The 19,976-nt window shown below is 45.4% G+C and overlaps 1 protein-coding gene across 4 annotated transcripts in view; it reads left to right on the top strand.

Annotated features, from left to right (window-relative positions):
• The first annotated feature begins 7,320 nt into the window (after positions 1–7,320).
• The window catches only part of TBC1D2 (TBC1 domain family member 2), a 56,070-nt gene continuing 43,414 nt past the window's right edge, over positions 7,321–19,976 (top strand). Inside the window, exons 1-3 of one of the 4 annotated variants that reach the window (XM_042912279.1) lie at positions 7,321–7,981; positions 12,324–12,465; positions 18,609–18,756. In XM_042912279.1, the coding sequence (XP_042768213.1) occupies positions 7,616–7,981; positions 12,324–12,465; positions 18,609–18,756 (656 nt within the window). In that variant the 5' untranslated portion in view covers positions 7,321–7,615. The remainder of the gene's footprint in view (positions 7,982–12,323; positions 12,466–18,608; positions 18,757–19,976) is intronic. The other 3 variants (XM_042912278.1, XM_042912277.1, XM_042912280.1) reach the window with 3 other exon arrangements.

The following is a 19,976-nucleotide window of genomic DNA, read 5'->3' as shown; positions in this document are numbered from 1 at the left end:
GATGTGGTATATATATATATATATATATATATATATATATATATATATATATATATACATACACATACATACAATGGAGTACTACTCGGCAATCAAAAAGAATGAAATCTTGCCATTTGCAACTACGTGGATAGAACTGGAGGGTATTATGCTAAGTGAAATTAGTCAGTCAGAGAAAGACAGATATCATGACTTCACTCATATGAGGACTTTAAGAGACAAAACAGATGGACATAAGGGAAGGGAAACAAAAATATAAAAACAGGGAGGGGGACAAAGCAGAAGAGACTCATAAATATGGAGAACAGAGAGTTACTGGAAGGGGTGTGGGGGGGGGGGATGGGCTAATGGGTAAGGGGCATTAAGGTATCTCCTCCTGAAATCATTGTTGAACTGTACACTAATTTGGATGTAAATTTAAAAAAATAAAATAAAATAAAATAAATGTTAAGTGAAAAAAATAAGATGGGCCATATATATAGTTTGATCTTATTAAATAAAAAGAAAAAACTGAAAAAAAGTAAGGGGAACTAATGATATTAATAAAGTATTTTATTTAATCAAAAAAATTAGAGCATTCAATGTCTGCAGTATCCAGTCATTCCTTCCAGATTCTATAGCTAAACGCTGTCAAACTTGTGCTTGACGTGTGGAGCCAAACCTCCGTTATGTTCAATCATGCAGACCTTAGCTGAGAGATGGATACTCTTTATGGTGATCCTTCCAGGTAACTAACGAGCTGTTTTGACCTCTGAGGTTATATTATGATGACATATCCATGCAAAACTAAACACTATCTCTCTGTTTGCATAATTCAGTATTTTGCAGGAAAACTGCCAATGAGAATCCTATTTGCAAATGACTTGTGGGTTCAAGTGAACCTAATTCCCTTTAAAAAATATGTATTTAAAAATCGTATGCCCCGGGGCGCCTGGGTGGCGCAGTCGGTTAAGCGTCCGACTTCAGCCAGGTCACGATCTCGCGGTCCGTGAGTTCGAGCCCCGCGTCAGGCTCTGGGCTGATGGCTCGGAGCCTGGAGCCTGTTTCCGATTCTGTGTCTCCCTCTCTCTCTGCCCCTCCCCCGTTCATGCTCTGTCTCTCTCTCTGTCCCAAAAATAAATTAAAAAAAAATAAATAAATAAAAAATAAAAATAAAAATCGTATGCCCCAAGTAAACTTGAATCCTTTGGGCTTATTATCAATTGGAAATTATATTACTCAAAAATAGGTCTAATAGAAAGCATATGATGATGTTTTGCTGACCAGAACACCTAGAGTTTTAAAAATGTGTTTTCAATAAGACTGTACTCCTTCCTTAATAAGAGAGCTAAAGCTAACCCCTAGTAAGACGGAAAAAATTTGACAAGGAAGACAACTCCAAATAACTTGAGGCATAATGTTCATTAGTGCATGTAATAAGCCCTTATATTGAACACAAAGAAAGACATGATTTCGTTGATAGAAATTCATTTCTCTTGCCTTCACTAAATAAATGGGTTGAAGGAACATGTAAAATATATTCCCTTTAAGGATGTCAAAGTATTAACATGCCTGTTTGGGATATGATGTGGGGGAAGGGGATATTGTTTGGTGCCTCTTTTAAGTAAGCCCTTTGACAAAATTGAGAACACTCAACATACCCAAGGGCAGTACAGAATAAAGGCCACAAGGGGTCGCTTTCTGACAACCTCTTGCTTTGCAGCTAACAATATTCTTGCGGGGAAGTAAGGGAGGGGGGGAGAGATGTTAACTATATTTTGATGTAATAACCAGAAGTGCATTTACTAGAATGCATAACAAACAATATGTCTAGATCAACAGAAGTTTCCCTACACCAAAACTTCAATCGTTTTTTTTTTTCCTTTTTATTTTCTTTTCCCCCCGGGGCAACCCTAAGCCTGTTGGTATTATTAAAGATGAAGAATACTGACGAGAAAATTTTCTGTCATTACCTTTTGGTCTTCAAAAACATTCGGTGGGATGTCCTGGGGACAAATTATGATCCCTGTCTTACCGGTGAAGAAACCAAAGCCCAGAAAGGTTGTAATTGGCCAATGAAAATTCCAGTGGCCCGGCCTCCTGACACCCACCACCCCTAACTGGGAACTGTATGCCCTGCCTCTCCCCACATCCCTCAGAGTGTAGATGGTTGGGAGTAGGGAGTGACTATTTTGCTTTTTGGAAATTAGTGTAAATAGTTTATATAAAACTGTCTGATATGAACTTGTATTTGATTATGTTTATAAAATAAGGCTTCAGAGAGTTTTCCTGGGTGCTCTAAGCCACTTTGAGCTGTGTCTCGGATGGGTTTACAAAGAGGCTCATTTTGTCGTTAGGAGTGTGTATTTGTTTGTTAGGGCTGCCAAACAAAGTATAGTTTGGGTGGTTTAAACCACAGAAATTTATGTTCTCACAATTCTGGAGGCTAGAAATCCAAGATCAAGGTGTCGACAGGGCTGGTTTTGTCTGACCTTTTGTAGACGGCTAGAGGTCTTCTCTCTGTCTTCACATGGTCTTCCCCCTGTCTGTGTCTGTGTCCTAATCTTCTCTTTGTATAAGGATACCAGTCATACTGGCACCTCACTTTACTTTAATTACCTCTTTAAAGGCCCTGTCTTCAAAAACAGTCACATTCTGAGGTACTGGGGGAGGGAGCGGTTAGGGCCTCAACATGTGAATTTGGAGGAGATACAATTCAATCTGTAACAGGGTGGAAAAGTTGAGAAACCTGCGTTACCCCTTCCAACTCTTGACCATGACAATGATAGTGTTCTAGTGTGTGTCCTTAGGCTACAACTCTGGAGAGTTGGATGTTATGTATTTCTTTCTCTAGAAAGCTCCTTAATTAATCTTGTTTTTGTATGTAATTTTCTTGATTGTTTCCTATGGGAGTGGAGCTCGAAGAACAGGTTTATGATCTCCATTCTTTTACTTTTTTCTTTAATGCTCTCCACAATAAGGGTAGTTACCATGTGTCAGCATACAAAGTTATTACAACACTATTGATGATATTCCCCATACTGTACCTCCATCCCTGGGACTTCTTTATTTTACATCCAGAAGTCTGTATGATCCCCGTTCTTCAAGTAAGAATTATATTCAACTTTGGAGCAACTTAAAAACAGGAACAGTTGTGTACTTACAAGTACATTTTTTTGAAGTTTATTTATTTTGAAAGAGAGAGAGAGCAGGAGAGAGGCAGAGAGAAAGGGAGAGAGAGAATCCCAAGCAGGCTCCACACTGTTAGTGCAGAGCCCTATGCGGGGCTCCAACTCACGAACCATAAGATCATGACCTGAGCAGAGATCAAGAGTCGGATACTCAACAGACTGAGCCACCCAGGTGCCCCACAAGTACATTTTATTTAAGATTTAAATTACATATTTTTTTATCTGTGGAAAATACAGAAAGCAAAAAAGAAGAAAATGAAAATTATTTTTAATCCCACCCCTAGAGAAAATGCTACTAATATTATGCATGTTTCCAATCTTTTATACATATACATAATACACCATACATATGTAAATATGTAATATATATATATATATATATATATATAATATATTTACCAATAGTAAGTTTTGTGAAAATGGTTTTGTGGTCTGCTTTGTTAACCTAATATTTTCCTTTATTTTAATTTTTTTTTTTACGTTTATTTATTTTTGAGATAGAGAGAGACAGAGCATGAACAGGGGAGGGTCAGAGAGAGGGAGACACAGAATCTGAAGCAGGCTCCAGGCTCCGAGCTGTCAGCACAGAGCCTGACACGGGACTCGAACTCACGGACCATGAGATCATGACCTGAGCTGAAGTCAGACGCTTAACCAACTGAGCCACCCAGGTGCCCCTAACCTAATATTTTCCATATCATTTCATATCCTCCTGCAAAAAGTAATTAATCAGTTACCTAACCAACTTCAGATTTTGGGACATTTATATTGATTCAAATTTTTGAAGTAATAAGTAATACTGTGATGAACATATTTGTAAGCATGTATGATTTTTTTCTTATGACAAATTCTTAGAGATGGAACTTTAAACCACAGGACACACAAAGTTCCAGGACTTTTGACCTAGCTGCCAAGTTATTTTCTGTGTTCCTTGTCCCAATTTACATCACTCTCCTCTGATCCCTCCTCTAGGAGACTGATGTGCCCCCATTCAAGGGACAGATTACATACAAAAAAAAAAAAAAAAAAAAAAAAAGCTGACCAATATTAATTATAGGTCAAAATTACTGGAGTGGTTAAAAGGTTTTGCTCTTTACACATTTAGTCTTTTCTTTTGTGAATGGATTGTTGATTTGTCCATTATTTTCATTGCTTCTTTGACTTACTGACTTGTGTGTGCAGCTTATAAATATTAACCCTGCATCATATGTGTTACAAATGTGTTTCAGATAATTTTCTCACCTTGCACTTGTCTTTTCAGGTGGTTCCTGATATTTTCTGGTACACACATTTGGAATATGCCTAAGGACAGTCTAGCAATCTTTAGCTTTCTGTGTGCTCTTTTTCATGTTATGCTTATAAAGGCTTCCTTCCCTCAAACCAAGATTACATATACATTTGCCTTTATTTTCTTCAAATACTTATGGTTTCACTTAAAAAATTTTATTGTGGTAAAATTATACATAATAAAATTTACCATTTTAACTATTTTTAAGTGTACAATTCAGTGGCCTCAAGTACGTTCATAGTATTCTACAACCATCATCACTCTACATTTCTAGAAGTTCTTCATCATCCCAAACAGAAACTCTGTACCCATTAAACAATAATTCCCCATTTCTCCCTTCCCCAACCCCTAGTAATTTCAATTATACTTTCTTTCTCCGTGAATTTTCCTTTTCTAGATACCTCATGTAAGGGGAACTATGCAACATTTGCCCTTTGGGGTCTTGTTTATTTCACTTAGCAGAATATTTTCAAGGTTAATCCATGTTATAGCATGCATCAGAATTTTCTTCCTTTTTAAGGCTGAATAACACTCCATTGTGTATATATTATTGTTTCATTTTTATGCATTATGTTCTAATCTACATAAACACTATTTTTATACACAATATTAGGTGAATACCTAAACTAACTTACTAAATAAATAGCTTATCATGTCCCCCAATGTTTTGAAATTCTAACTTTGTCTTATACTCCAATCACATGCATTCTCAATAAGGACAATATCACCCCAAGGGGTTCAAAATTGGTTCTTGGGGTACAAAAGAAAAATCCTACTCTTTGTATATATAAATCACAGATATACATGCAGTTCATTAAGAGATTCATATTATATTTATGGTGTTAAAATTTTACGGGAGGTGATGATCAGGGGGAAAAGCCTGAAAAGTCTCCTTTAGGGATAATAAGAAAAAAAAAAGTTTGAAACCCTTCCCTGTGCTACATTTCTACACTTATTTGTATGTTTTTCTGAATTTACTTTGCTCCATTTATGTGCCTGCCCCTGGACCAGAAATACTGCATTCTGTTGTTCTTATAATTCTGTTTATTTTCTTCCCAGAAAGTATGACAATCTGAAGTCACCATGTTCATTTACTTGCTTACCTGTCTATGGCCTGTCTCCTTGGACTACGGTGACAGCCCCATGGGATCTGGGACCTTGTCCCATTCATCACTGCAGCCCTGTATTTTAAATGGTACCTGGCAGTAGGTGCCCACTAAATACTTTTTGGTTGAATCAATACATTTGTATATGTAGTAGGCCAGATCCTAATTGCTCTTTTTCTTCAAAATTTTGGCTATTCTTGGGGCGCCTGGATGGCTCAGTTGGTTAAGCGTCTGACTTCGGCTCAGGTCACGATCTCACAGTTTGTGGATTCGAGCCCCACATCGGGCTCTGTGCTGACAGCTTGGAGCCTGGACGCTGCTTCTGATTCTGTCTCTCCCTCTCTCTCTGCCCCTCTCCTGCTCATGCTGTCTCTCTCTGTCTCTCACAAATAAATAAATGTAAAAAAAAAAAATAAAAAAAAATTTTTTTGGCTATTCTCACCTGCTCACCCTTGGAAATAAGCTTCAGAATCATTCTAATAGGCTATACAAAATGAAAATGCTACCAACCGTCCCCAACCCCCAGAAAGTGGAGCTTCTTGTGGTAGAGATTCAGGGACTCTATTCCAAGGAACAGAGTGTTGAAAGGGGAAAATGGTAACTTTATAGCCAAGGAATCTGGCAGAAACCATCTTAACCAAGGGACAGAGGTTACCATCACCATGTGTGTATCACATAGTTGGATATTAGGTGATGAGAGAGGCACTTCCCCTCTGTCCTGGTCTCCTCCAAAACCTATCACCCCCCTCTCATCATGAGAAAACACCAGACAAACCTAAATTCACAATATTCTACAAAATAGTTGACTGATACCCTTCAAAACTGTCAGGTCATAAAAAACAAGGAAAACCTGAAATATGTCATAGTTCACAGGAGACTAAGGAAACATGATGAGCAAATGTGGAATCCTGGATTAGCTCCTGGAACATTAGTGGGAAGACCTCTTTAGTTTTTCAGATGTAAGGCATATATTTGAAATTATTATAATTGTTCCTTCAAATACCTATCATTATTTAGCTAGAAAATCTAGAACAAGATGTCTGATTTATTAAGAAATTTTGAAACATTATTTCCATAATAATAGTGTTAAACTTCAGAAATGATGTTGAATTTGATCAAATACCTTTTTAGAAAATATTAAGATGCTCATATTTTTTGCACTGCAGGTGTAATTTTTTTATTGTTATTAAAATATCCCTAAAATAACTCCTTCTAGGTGTAGCATGTAATTCTTCGTAAAATACTAGAATTGATTTGTAAAATATTTTATTTAGGATTTTAGCATCATTATTTAGCAGCAGCCAAGCCTGATCACCTTACACAACCCGACCAGAGCCGTTGGGTGGTGAGTGGAAGTTGGGAACAGTACCGGGGTAAGCCGGGGAAGTCAGGGGGGAGTCACCGCGGCGCTAAAGTAACGCGGGATACAAGCCTGCGGACAGAGCCCTAGACCTAGAGCGCCCCGAGCTGCGCCGGAAGTGGCGTCACCGAGCCGGCGTCCCTCTCAGCCAATGGCCCCGGAATGCGCCGTCCGACGGTAACCCGCGCGGCACCTGCGGGGTAAAGGCGGACTGCCCTTAAGACGCAAGAAGAACCATCCTTCTACCTTATTACACGAGTTACCAAGGCAGTCTAGTCAGAGACAGGCATCTCTTCCCGCTTCCCTGCCGCCAGTTAACTTTGCTCAGTGTCACCGTGTTTTCAACCTGAGGGCCCCCACACGCCCTGCAGCTGCCCTCACTAAATATGGCTGACTTGGCGGAGCCTGAAAGCCGGAAGCGGGTGGGATGGGGAGAGCCGGCCGAGGGCGTGTCGGGGTGTGGCCTGGCTGCGGAGAGCTTGGGAGGGGCGTGGCCAACCGCCCCACCTGAGTTTGCCGTCAAAGGTTAACTTACTGTAGCCATCCGCATTCCTGCGGTTTCCAGGGGGGCGCGTCACCCGTGGCCCCGCCCCCGCCCAGATTTCTCGCTCTTAGGAGTTACCCGCTGAGTCTCTGGGATTTGGCCAGAGTTGGCTGCGGACCTCCAGTGCCTCGACGGTCTTTAGTGGAGATGGAGGGCGCCCAGGAGAATCCCGCAGAGTCTAGCTCCTCGGTCCTCAGGTCCGAAGAGCCTGCCAGGGGCCCAGAGGTGTTGCCTCAGGAGGAGTCGGAGAGCTGCTCCCGTTCCCTGGAGGCGGCCCCCAAGAAACTCTGTGGTTATTTAAATAAATTTGGCGGCAAAGGGCCCATCCGGGGTTGGAAATCCCGCTGGTTCTTCTACGACGAGAAGAAACGTCGCCTGTATTATTCACGGACCGCGCAGGATGCCAATCCCTTGGACAGCATCGACCTCTCCAGTGCGGTCTTTGACTGCAAGGCAGACGCCGAGGAGGGGACTTTTGAAATCAAGACTCCCAGCCGAATTATTACCCTGAAGGTAAATGGGGCAGTTTTTTGTTTTTTTTTTCCTTTTAAAGCCGGGATGAGTTCCCAGGGCACAGCCTGGCACGTGTGGGTGGTAACAGTAAATTTACTGGAACGAGTATTACAGACCCTGATCTCCCCCAGTGAACCGTGGGTGCCCAGGATTTAGTGCATTCCAAGACGCATTTGCACCCATTTTCTCATTGAGCTCCCATAACAGGCAGGAATGATGTACCCACATTAGAATCAAGAAACAGAGTCTTGGAGAGATGAAGTAACCAGCCAGTTACTTCAGAGGTCAGGCATCTAGTGAGTGGTGTAACCCACACTTGAAATCCCTTAGTCTTTGTACCTCTCAGTACTGTTTCAAAACTTTTACTTTTTGGTGTGCCTTAACAATGCAGTTACATTAACTTTCTTACTTGGGGCCGAAGGATAGTAAAGATATGAGCTGTGCAGTCCTCTCAAGACAAGGACTCTGAATCACTTTTCTTGATATTTTGGCGGAGGGAATTGAATGCTGAGCAAACATTGGCAGGGATTGGGAGATAAAATACTTAGGTTTCACTGATCGGCCTAGAAGGTTCATACAGGCTTATCTCAATGTGTTTCATCATTAGTAGGTTTTGTTTTATTATCGTCTTTAACTGAGAATGCCTGAAACAGTGGTAAGGCCATATGCTTTGAAATCAGACAGGCTTGGATTCAAATTTTACATCAGCTACTATTAACTAGCTGTGTAACCCTGGGCTACTTAATCTCCCAGAATCTAGGTAGTTTGTGAGATTTAAAACAAGATGTGTAAGCATCCAGGACCTACAAATTGAATTAATCCCAGCATCTAGAATACAGCCTAGCACCCGAGTGGGTGCTCCATAAATGTTTGTTTAATGAACCCACATGGTAATAGAACTGAGGTCCTAATGTTCATTTCCGGAGGAGTTGCCCCAGAACTTAAGTGGAAAGACAGATCTGGGTTAAGAATTCCAGGATTCACACACCCCAGAGAACAGTGTGCCAGGAGACAGCCTCCCCAACCCCACCCCGTCTTCCTGCTCCTTGACCCCCACTTCCAGCCAACTGGGAATCTACTGAGCGCCCTGTATGTAGCCCACAGCTTCAGTTCCCCTTTGATGGCTGGGCCTGGCCAGTGACCAGGCTGGGAAAATCAGACAAAATAATGCAAACCAGGAATTCCAGGCCAGGGAAGGCAGGCATTTTAGAGATCAGGTGGTTTACGGGTCATGTGTTTCCTCCCACAGGCTAAATGCTGTCTACAGAGTCTTGAACACATGGCTTTTACTGTTCCATTGATCTATGTGTGTGCCTGGCTCGGTGCTAAGCACCAGGGTATGGAGCCAAATCAGACCTGCCCCCTGGTTCTCAAACAGCTTAAGGTCTGGTGAGAGAACTCACAGGGGGCCTGGCACACACATGAAATGTTCCTTAGAGACGCCCTGATAAGTCTGTACCAGACAAGTATGGTGAACAGGAGGGTCAGTTCCACTGAGTGGAAGGGTCCATCCAGGAGCGCAGCACAGAGGGGATGACATCTGAGTCCTGAAAAAGGGATTCGGTTTTCTATGAACAGACAAGAGGAAGAAGGGCATTCCTGGCCGAGAGAGCCCCATGAGCAAAGACAAGAAACAGGATACAGCCCAGAGTGTCCAGGCAGATCACAGGAGCCTGGGGTACAGAGGGGCCCAAAAGATGGAGTGGGAGAGTGGAGGCCCAAGCGTGGGGCATTTGTGAGGTAGGCCTGGGAGCTTGGACTTTGTCCTATAGGTTGTGGGAGATTGTTGAAGAACTTTAAGCAAGGAAGCCCTGTGAGATTAGAATGTTTAGAAGGTTCAGTGTGGCTGTTGGGTAGAGAAAAAATGAGAAGGCAAGGTTGCTGAGCAGGGAGTCCATCTGGAGGTGATCGAGAGAGAATGGTGGCTGAGCTAGAGCTGTGACGGGGGAGGAAGACCGATGGGGGTGACTAGGGATGTGAGGGAGGAGGAACGCAAGGGAGGGGTGGCTGACTGCTTAGTCGGGCCAGCCACGACCTAGGGAACCCAGGCTGGGGAGGCCGTAGGACACCCCTTTGGTAGACTCTTAAGTTCTAAGAGGATGGGGCCATGACATGAATAGTAGGTGCTCAATATACACTTGTCCAATGAATTACTAAAATGAGGTATTTGGGTATGGGCTGGGAGCTTGTCAGCACAGGGTCATGGTGAAGGCCTGGGTAGCACTGAGGTCTCTTAGGGAGAGTGTATGGAAAGAGAAGACTGGTAGGCATTATTTTATCTCATGTGGCACCTCCTGACAGGCCCAGGTCCTCTCTCATGGAGCCCCTGGCCTCATGCACCCATCATCTGTGGATCACTTAGAAGGGGGAGCTTTGCCCTGGTTGCCCATAGCCTGCTGCCTGCTGGTGTTCTCACCTGGCCTTGATTGTGGGCAACTCTGTGAAGTTCACCATCCACTCCCAGCGAGCTGCCCGGCTGCTGTGGCCCAGGTGATCTCAGCCCTTCTCTGTGTAAGCCACAGTCCCCTGGCCATAAATTGCCACAAAGCTCTGGTCTAAAAGGGGAGACCCGGGTTCCGGGACCAGCTCTACCACCACCTGCCTGGGCAACTTCAGAGCCTTAGTTTCTCCATCTGTTGAAGGCTGATCACTCCTGCCCTGCCTCCCTCCTGGAGGATCCAACAATGTAATAGATGTGAAAGTAGGTATTTGGACCATCCAGTGCTGGGAAATGAATGACCAGTATCAACCATTACCTTGTTTGGGGTGCCTGGAGGGTGCCACTATGTTGTTACTGTGTGCATATGGCTTTCCAGTCCCCAACCAAATCCATGATTTCAGTGCATCCCCAAAGCAGAGGAAGGATTCTCTCTGTTCCATAAAAAGTCAGTCTTTTAGGATTCTTGGACCCAATTCAAACATGGGGCATGGATCCCCCCACAACACCAAGCAATTCGCAGGCACCAGCTGGTGTCCTAGAATTCAACTTAATTCTAACACTGTCTACCTGGAGACAGCATCAGATCCCATGGGTTAAGGGCTCAGTCCTACGAGACTTCCCACCTCACTTCCACACCTCACTTCAGATGCCAGTCACAAGCCCCAGGCTGTTACTTGTGCTGCTGACAGCAGGCTACAAATTGGAGTTTCCAGTGACCTCCTCCTTAGGTTTGATTATTTTGCTAGAGGGGCTCCCAGAACCCCCAGGGTAACACTTATGTTTACCAGTTTATTAAAGGATATGATAAAGGATACCAATCAATAGCCAGATGAAGAAGTGTATTGGGCAAGGTATGGGGAAGGGGTAGGAGCTTCCATGCCCTCTCCAGCTATGCCACTCTCCCCACGTCTCCATGTTCACCAACTCAAAAGCTCTCCAAACCCAGTCCTTTGGGTTTTTATGGAGGCTTCATTACATAGTCATGACTGACTAAGTCATTGGCTATTCTCTGGTTCAGCCTCTTTCTTTCTGGGGGGTAGGGGTGGGACTGAAAGTTCCAAGCCTTAGGGCATCTCAGGGTGGCTCAATGGATTAAGCATCTGATTCTTGATCTCAGCTCAGGTCTTGATCTCAGGGCCCTGAGTTCAAGGTCTGAGTTGGGCTCTATGCAGGGTATAAAGCCTACTGAAAGTTCCAAGCCTCTAATCACATGTTTGGTTCTCCTGGCAACCAGTCCCCCTCATTAGGTTCCCTAAGGGCTTTCCAAGAGTTAACGTATGAACACAACAAAAGTCAGCTTTATCGCCCTTATCCCAGGAAGTTCCAAGGGCTTTAGGAGCTGTGAGCCAGAAACCATGGACAAAGATCAAATACATATGAGAAATATATCTGGGTCATTTGAATGATCAAATATACGTTTCTTATAAATCGCAATATCACAGTCAGTTAAGACATTGCGATGTTGCACAATGAGGTGCTGGGGCCCCACTCAGGTCAGAATTTCAAAGTTCTTTCCCTCTCTTATCCCCTCCAAATTCCTTTGTCCAGTGAGCACATTTTGAGCACCTCCAGTGTGTCTGGTACTATGCTGGGCATTTCACTTCCCTTACCTAATTTCATCCTCATAACTGCCCCAGGACATGAGTGGTATCTTCACCATAGTACAGATGGGAAAACTGAGACCCAGAAAGGTTAAGGAACCTGTAAGTTTGGGACTGATGCCTGATTCTCTTCTGGGGCCAAGAAGCAGGTGGTGTTTCAGAAGCAGGCACCCATCTGCAGTGATAGTTGTTTTCCCTGGGAGGGAGAGAGTCACTAAGCCTCCCATGACCTTCCTGCACCCCACACCCAGTGCCACGCTGAGGGCACAGGGCCATACCAATTAACCCCTGTGCTTCTCAGGCCGCCACCAAGCAAGTGATGCTGTACTGGCTGCAGCAGCTGCAGATGAAGCGCTGGGAGTTCCACAACAGCCCGCCTGCACCTCCCGTCGCCCCTGATGCCACCCTGGCTGGGAATGGGCCCGCCCTGCGCCTCGAGCTAGGTACCCAATGGGTTCGCCTCCTGCACACACACCCAGGGGTCTTGGTGACCAAGCCTTTCCCCTCCTGTTGGGAGTGAGTGGGAGGAGCCTCTGCTAAAGAAGCAAAGAGCCAGGGATGTGACTCAGGATCAGTTAGGGCACAGTGTAGTGTCAAGGGCAAGAATACGGGCCCTGAGGCCAGGACGTCTGGGTTCAAATCCTAATCCTGTGTGGTCTTAAAAGTCAGTTGCTTGATCTTCCTGAGCTTCCGTTTCCTTCCGTATAAAATGAGCGTGATAAACTATACCTACTTCTTAGGGTTGTTATGAAAATCAAATGAGTCCATACACCTTAAGTGGTTGGAAGCATGCCGCACGTTGTCAGAGCGCAATAAGCGTCAGCTACTGTTACGATGACCGCCATGGGAAGGTCTGAAGAAATGAGACTCTCACGGGGTTGCTGTGCAGAAGGGTAATGAGAACACGCAGTTATTGTTGCTGCCTCCTACACAAATGCTTCTGTGTGTGCGTTGGGTAGGTCAGTGATTTTACCCGTAGTATTCCCTTAAGGCGGAATCCTTCACCTCCACGTGGCCTACAAAGGAAGTTGCTTGATCCCAAATCCTAGAACATCCAAGTATGGAAGAGTCCTGGAGATCACACCCTCCCACCCCCACGCTGCAGCCAGCCATATGGTTGGCAGGTAGAGAATCAGGACAGACCACCCCCAGCTGCCCCTGTAAGGGCTCGGAGCCTTGTCCCAGCTCAGAGCTGCAGCATGTCTGTAACACCTCATCCTCGGTTAGCAGGGAGACCGAATAGGCAAGGGCGCGACTTGTGGCCAGGCACCTCTAGAACTCTGTACCCAAGTGTTTTCCGTGTCCCAAACCGAGCTCTTCTGCCCTTGACCATCTGCTCCCCCAGTTTCTTTCCCGTCGTTAAATGGCCTTTTATTCACCCGGCTGTCCGGTAACAGGGCGCTGCCCTCGCCCCTTCGGCAGTCTGGGCTGGCCAGGCCGGTCGGTCACCATGTTGGCTGTGTCCGCCCTCTGGTGTCCGCACCAGGCCGGCCCCTCCTCGCTGCTGTACCTTGGCTCTGGCCTCATAGCCCCTGGCTGGAAAACCACAGTAGCCTCCTCACCCGTGCCCGTGAACCGGCCCGCCACCTCAGACCCATCCTCCCCACTGCAGGCCGAGCGGACTTTCTAAAGTGAGCGCTGGAGCCCCCCCACCTGTGACCGAGGCCCAGCTTTTTAGCCCGGTGCCTAGGGCTCATCCTCCCTCGGCTCACCTCTGCCTGCTCCCCCAGTGCCCGCCTCACGCCGTGTGCGCTTCAGCAGCACCAGAAGCTTGTCTGCCTGGCAAATTCCCGCTTATTCTTCATAGCCACGCTCCAGTGTCGCCTCCTACTCCTGCCAGGCTCCCCTTGGAAGCCTCCCAGTGCTAGGCTGGCTGGACTCTGTATGAGCCCTTGACGCTTTTTTCGCATGGTTCTAACAAGGCCTGTCACGCTGTGTTCTCCTTACAGCATCCTTGTAGGTCCCTGCCCTCGGGTGGGGACCATGTCTTTGTCACTTGTGTCCCAGTACCAGGTGCCCTACCTGGCACATTGGATATTTGTGAGCGATTGCATTGGATTCTATAATTAAATGAGGAAAGGAAGGTAAAGCCCTTAGACTAATGCCAGGCACACAGTAAGTGCTCAATACATAGTAACTGTTCTAATAACTTGTTGTTATATGTGTATGTGTACATTACTACTCTTAACATAACTGCTCTTTTCAGTTGTTAATAGTAATTATCAGTCATTTCTTCCGAGAACCTTCTGGGTGTTTCATGTGAGTAAGGGCTTTCTCTGGGGAAGCGTTTGTTTGTGCGTCTGCACTTGCAACCCACCCTCTCTCCGCCAGAGAGCCAGACAGCCCTGCCTGGTGTGGGAAACTGCAGCCTGAGTTGGCACAATTGGCCGAGATCAGCCTCAGATTTGCAGTGACAAGAAACCCTCCTGATGACAGAATTCTGGTGTGTCCGGAACTGAAATTGGAACTGAACTGGCTTTGGGATCCCACAGGTTCTTCTGCTGTGCTGAATCCTTTCCAGGTTCTTGAATTCTGTGGCTTTGGTTTACTACATTTAGTGAGCCTCTCCGGGGCCAGCTCCTACTGGAGACGTGGCGGGGGGCCGGGGGGTGGAGGAGGGAGAGAGCAGTTGTCATAATGACCAGGACACCAGTCTCCCAAGGAGGACCCTGGTAGGAGATGCAGGAAGCTGGGATGTGGGCCTTTACCCTCCGGATCATGTCCCCTGCGAACCTTTCCCGGCCCACCCAGAAGGACATTTGTGGAGCTGTGAGCGACCTGGATTTGCTGTCTGGAGCAGGTTGCCCCACAGCCGGTCCCCACCCTTTCTGGGAGGAAGCAGAGCCGGCTCCGGGACACTGAAAGCCAACTGACTCACATCTGCCTTTGAGTCACAGACACTTCATCTGGTAAAAAGTGTCCTATCACTGCTGTTGAGCAATCTGCAAGGCACGTTGTCTGCAGCTTTTAAGCGTTTACACCATTATTTCATGCTTTACCTAAACGTTGGTCTCCACAAGAGCTGAGAAAGATCAAGGGCAAACCAGCAGATTAATGATAATATGTTGCCAAAGTAGGACACGATTTACACAAAATAGCACTTAGGTAAGAATATATTGTTGTAAAAACATGCATACCACTTACACCGTTTCTAACACTTTACGTGTTTCTTTCATGTCATCTAATCCTCACATCAATCTTATGAGGTAGTGTTGTACCCATTTTACAGAAGAAGAAACTGAGGCCCCCAGAGGCCAGTGGACCTACCTGGTCAAGGTAGCAGAGCAAGAAAATGTCCACACTGAAATTTGAACCCGAATCTGCAGGCTCATAACCCCCTCCTTATGCCGAGGAGGCCACCACCATGTCCAGGGCCCTGCAGGGAAGTGACTGGCTGGCCCAGGCCCTTTGGTTGGGCAGTGACTTCCTACTGGTGGTGGAGCAGCCCCTGCAGCTCAGGCAAAGGGAGAATTCGGATGAACGCTGCTGAGAATTCCTTGTGCGGCCTTGGAGAGAGGCCCAGAGGCCCCAGACCAATCCTCTTACCCACAGGAAGTGCTAACCTTCACTGTGACATCACTGTCACGTGCCACCCATCTCTCAAACACCTCCTCGCGCTGGGGGCCTTCCCACTGGGCCTTCCCGGGCAGCCCCTCTCATCTTGGAACTGTCCGCCTGCCACAAAACCTGCTCTGACAAGCCACGTGGTTTTAGTGGACAAGCAAGGAACTGTGTTTGAGTGCGTGGCTCTGCTACCGGCTGTGTGACCCTGGCCACGAAAATCCTCCTGAGCCACTGTTTCCTCACTGGTGAATCCAGCCAGTGGGTGACATTCACCCCCAAGGCTTAGTTCGTGTGGCCTCAGGGTGGATTTAGGGCCAAAGGTGGACATTAAAGGAGAACAGATATTGGCAGTTAGGGAAGTACTTGCCAAGACATTAAAAATCTTAGGCAAATTGTACATTTTTTGTTTCTTCTGCATGAGGGAGATTAAAGATGGTTAAAGTATTGATAAACAAGAAAACCGTAATTATTTTGAATCAGCTCAAAGTCTGGATTAAAGACTACTTTTGAAAGATGCAAGTCCATGGGGCGCCTGGGTGGCTCAGTTGGTTAAGCGGCCGGCTTTGGCTCAGGTCACGATCTCACAGTCTGTGAGTTTGAGCCCCGTGTCGGGCTCTGTGCTGACAGCTCAGAGCCTGGAGCCTGTTTCAGATTCTGTGTCTCCCTCTCTCTGACCCTCCCCCAATCATGCTCTGTCTCTCTCTGTCTCAAAAATAAATAAACGTTAAAAAAAAAATTAAAAAAAAAAAAAAGAAAGATGCAAGTCCACAGAATGGGGCTTTTATGGTTTCCTAAATATTTTGATATACTTTACCTCCGAAGGAGACAGGATGGAGAGTATCCTTCCCATTTTAAAAATGCGGAACCATGCAGCGCCCGAGTGGCTCAGTCAGTTGAGCATCTGACTTCGGCCCAGGTCGTGATCTCATCGTTCGTGGGTTCGAGCCCCGCATCCAGCTCTGTGCTGACTGCTCAGAGCCTGGAGCCTACTTCGGATTCTGTGTCTGCCCCTCCCCAGCTTGCTCGCTCTCTCTGTCTCTCAAAAATAAATAAACATTAAAAAAAAAATTTTTTTTTTTTTTTAATTTAAAAATGGGGAACCTGGGGCCAGAAGAGAAAATGCGATTTCCAGTCTGGTCACAGCACCCTTCTAACAGAAACGTGGATTGGCTTCGGTTCTTCCAACACCACAGCTGTAACCCAGGTTCTTTGGAGCTTTTGCTGAAACCCTCAGGGGTCCCGTGGGTCCAGCCAGATGAGATCCCCTATTAGCCCCCTCCTGCCCATTTGTCCTTCCCAGCCCCATCTCCTCTGTTCCCTCTTGGCATCCTCCTTCACTCCTTTAGCAGTTCAAAATCCTTTCCAGCCCTCTAGGCCCTGCTCGAGTGCCCTTCCTCCAGGAAGCCTTTCCTGACTTGTGGTGAAACAATCTGTCTTCATCTCCCAGAACTCGCCCGCACCTTGCCTGGACTGCCCTCCATCTTCTACTCACTTGGTCTTCCTGAAGTGCACACTTCTCCCTGCTCCTTAAGCTGGGAGCTTCCTATGCCTTTGATTATCTAACTTTCTCCAGCTCCACCAGAAACCTCAGGGCAGATGCCAGAAGTGTTTGGTGAGAGAGTGAATTGAAGACAGGGAGCTCAAAAGAATGACTTGGGCCAAGTCGTGGCCCATCTGCCGGATGTGACAGGGCCTATTAGGAATTAAATATATTGATTGCAAAGTCTGTTTGTGAGTAGATGGAACAGCTCCCCCGCCCCTGCGGTTGTAGTCAATGTTTTTGCACCTGCACCCTGTTTGAAAATGGAGTGCAAAGGTAAAATTCCTTCTTCCCCTACATTTCACCCTCTCAGTAAGAGGGCTCCAGTGGAAGGCCAGTGGAGGGCCTGCTGCCCTCCGTGTCTCAGGAGCTGCCTGATCCAGATCCTGCCGCCCAATAGGTGGTCTTAATCCTCCCCTGCTTTTTGTAACACTCAAAACTAACTTCTGAGTATTTCACCTCCTCTCTCTTATACTTCAAATAATGTTACCTTAGCCTCAAAACGTTCCTTAATGTTAAGTGTTTTGAAGCACTCACTGTATAAGAATCGTTGCAGAACATTTACAAAAAGTAGAAAAGTGGAAGAAAAAGTAGCCATAATCCTATCACCCAGAGACAGCCAGTGTTCACATTACATTATGACCCCCACTTGCCTTTTATTTAAACGTATTTCAGATCATATAATAATACAAACACCCTACCTTGCTCTACGGTACTACGTATTGTGACCCTAATGCCTCCATGTCATAAAATCTGTTCATAAACTTCTACTTTTGATGAGTAAACATTATCTTTCTGTTTATAAAAAATAACCCATGTTTAGCATAGACAATTTGGGCAAAAACACGAAGCGATAATGAGGGCAGCCTGCTTCTGATCCCACCATGCACTTCTGACCTCTGTCCATACCACAGAGTGTATTTCTGTGAGACTTTCTCTACAGTTGAGATCATGATGCTCTAACCCAATTTTTTTACTAGCTGTTTTTATATCCCACACCTGTTCCTCATGATTTTAAGCATTCTTCATTAGTGTTGTTTTAAACGGCTGAGTAATATCCTATTTTCAGAAGGCATCATGATTTGTTTAACCCCTCCCCAGAACTTTACTTCTAGTTTGAGGGAGTTATTTCCAGTGTGAGGACAGACGGTGCCAGGATGAACCCCTTGGCTCATAAAGCTTTGTCTGCATGTCAGGTAACGTTTTTAGGGTAGATTCTCAGATGTAGAAGTATCAGCAGTTCTGCATATTTTAACAAGGTTTTCAGGAAGACTTTCTCAGTAAGATGCATCATTTTCCTGGAAGAACATTTAATGAAAAGCCTGCCTCTTTGGCTGCTCTTAACCTTCCAAAGAAGGCTTGCTCAGGCAGCCCACTGACTCCCACTTGCTCCCAGTGGGAACCCAGCCCAGTGCGCCTCTGTCTCGTATGTACAAGTGCAGCGACCCAGGTGGATGATTACCCTGTTTCTCTGTTCCGCAGAGCAAGAGGAAGTGGAGCTGGAGGAGTTCCTGTGCCCTGTGCAAACGCCCCCTGGGCTCGTGGGTGTGGCAGCCGCCTTGCAGCCGGTGCCTGCCATGCCCTTAGCCCTTCAGAATATTTCCCTCAAGCATCTGGGAACCGAAATACAGTAAGTGCAGTGGGACCGAGGGGCCGGCCACGTTGCAGACAGCCCCTTCTTTGGAGCTTACAGTGATCTGGTGTGATCCCTGCAGGGATGTGGTCCTGGGGAGAGGGTGAGGGGCTTTATTTTTAATTCGTCACATCATTTCTTTAAAATACTACATTTGTGCTTCTGATTGTTAAAGTAGTGCATATTCTTTGTAGGAAATTAGAAACATCTAGAAAGGTATAGGTTTTCAGTTACCCATGATCCTGTCTCCCAGACAGCATTCTTAGCATGTGGTATATCTCTTTCCTCTTCATTGTCGATACAGGTATACGCATAACTGAGATCATATTGAATGTAATGTGATGATCGTGTCACAAGTGTCCTCATATGTGAAACGCATCAAATTGTTAACTTTTTTTTTCCAGAGTGATTGTATACGACCTACTTTTTTTTTATTTATTTAAGAGAGAATTTGCACATGCACAGCGGGGGAGGGTCAGAGAGAGAGAGAGAGAGAGAGAGGGAGAGAGGGAATCCCAAGCAGGCTCCGTGCTGCCAATGCACAACCCGATGTGGAGCCTAAACTCACGAATCCATGAGATCATGACCTGAGTGGAAATCAAAAGTGGCATACTTAACTGACTGAGCCACCCAGGCGCCCCTGCAACCTACTTTTTAAAAATTTTTTACCTGAGTTTCATTTTATTTTTCATCTCGATAAGTGTACTCTTTAAGTTCCATCCCCTATTTCACCCATTCCCCTCCCCCCACCCCCCGCTTCTCCCCTCTGGTAACTGTCAGTTTGTTTTCTATAGTTAACAGTCTATTTCTTGGTTTGTCTTTCTCTCTCTTTTTTCCCTTTGCTCATTTGTTTTGTTTCTTAAACATATGAGTGAAATCATAATGGCATTTGTCTTTTTCTGACTGATTTATTTCACTTAGCATTATACTCTCTAGCTCCATCCATCTTACTGCAAATGCCAAGATTTCATTCTTCTTATGGCTGAATAATATTCCATTGTGTGTGTGTGTGTGTGTGTGTGTGTGTACCGCCTCTTATTTATCCATTCATCTATTGATGGATACTTGGTCTACTTCCGTAATTTGGTAAATAATGCTGCAATAAATATAGGGATGCATGTATCCCTTTGAATTAATGTTTTTGTATTTTTTGGGTAAATACCTAGTAGCGTGATTACTAGATTGTAGGGTAGTTCTATTTTTAATTTCTTGAGGAA

Source organism: Panthera leo, chromosome D4 (assembly GCF_018350215.1).
Source record: "Panthera leo isolate Ple1 chromosome D4, P.leo_Ple1_pat1.1, whole genome shotgun sequence".
NCBI classification, from domain to species: Eukaryota; Metazoa; Chordata; class Mammalia; order Carnivora; family Felidae; genus Panthera; species Panthera leo.
Note: the sequence above shows the minus strand (reverse complement) of the source record. Positions and strands in the feature narration are given on the sequence as shown.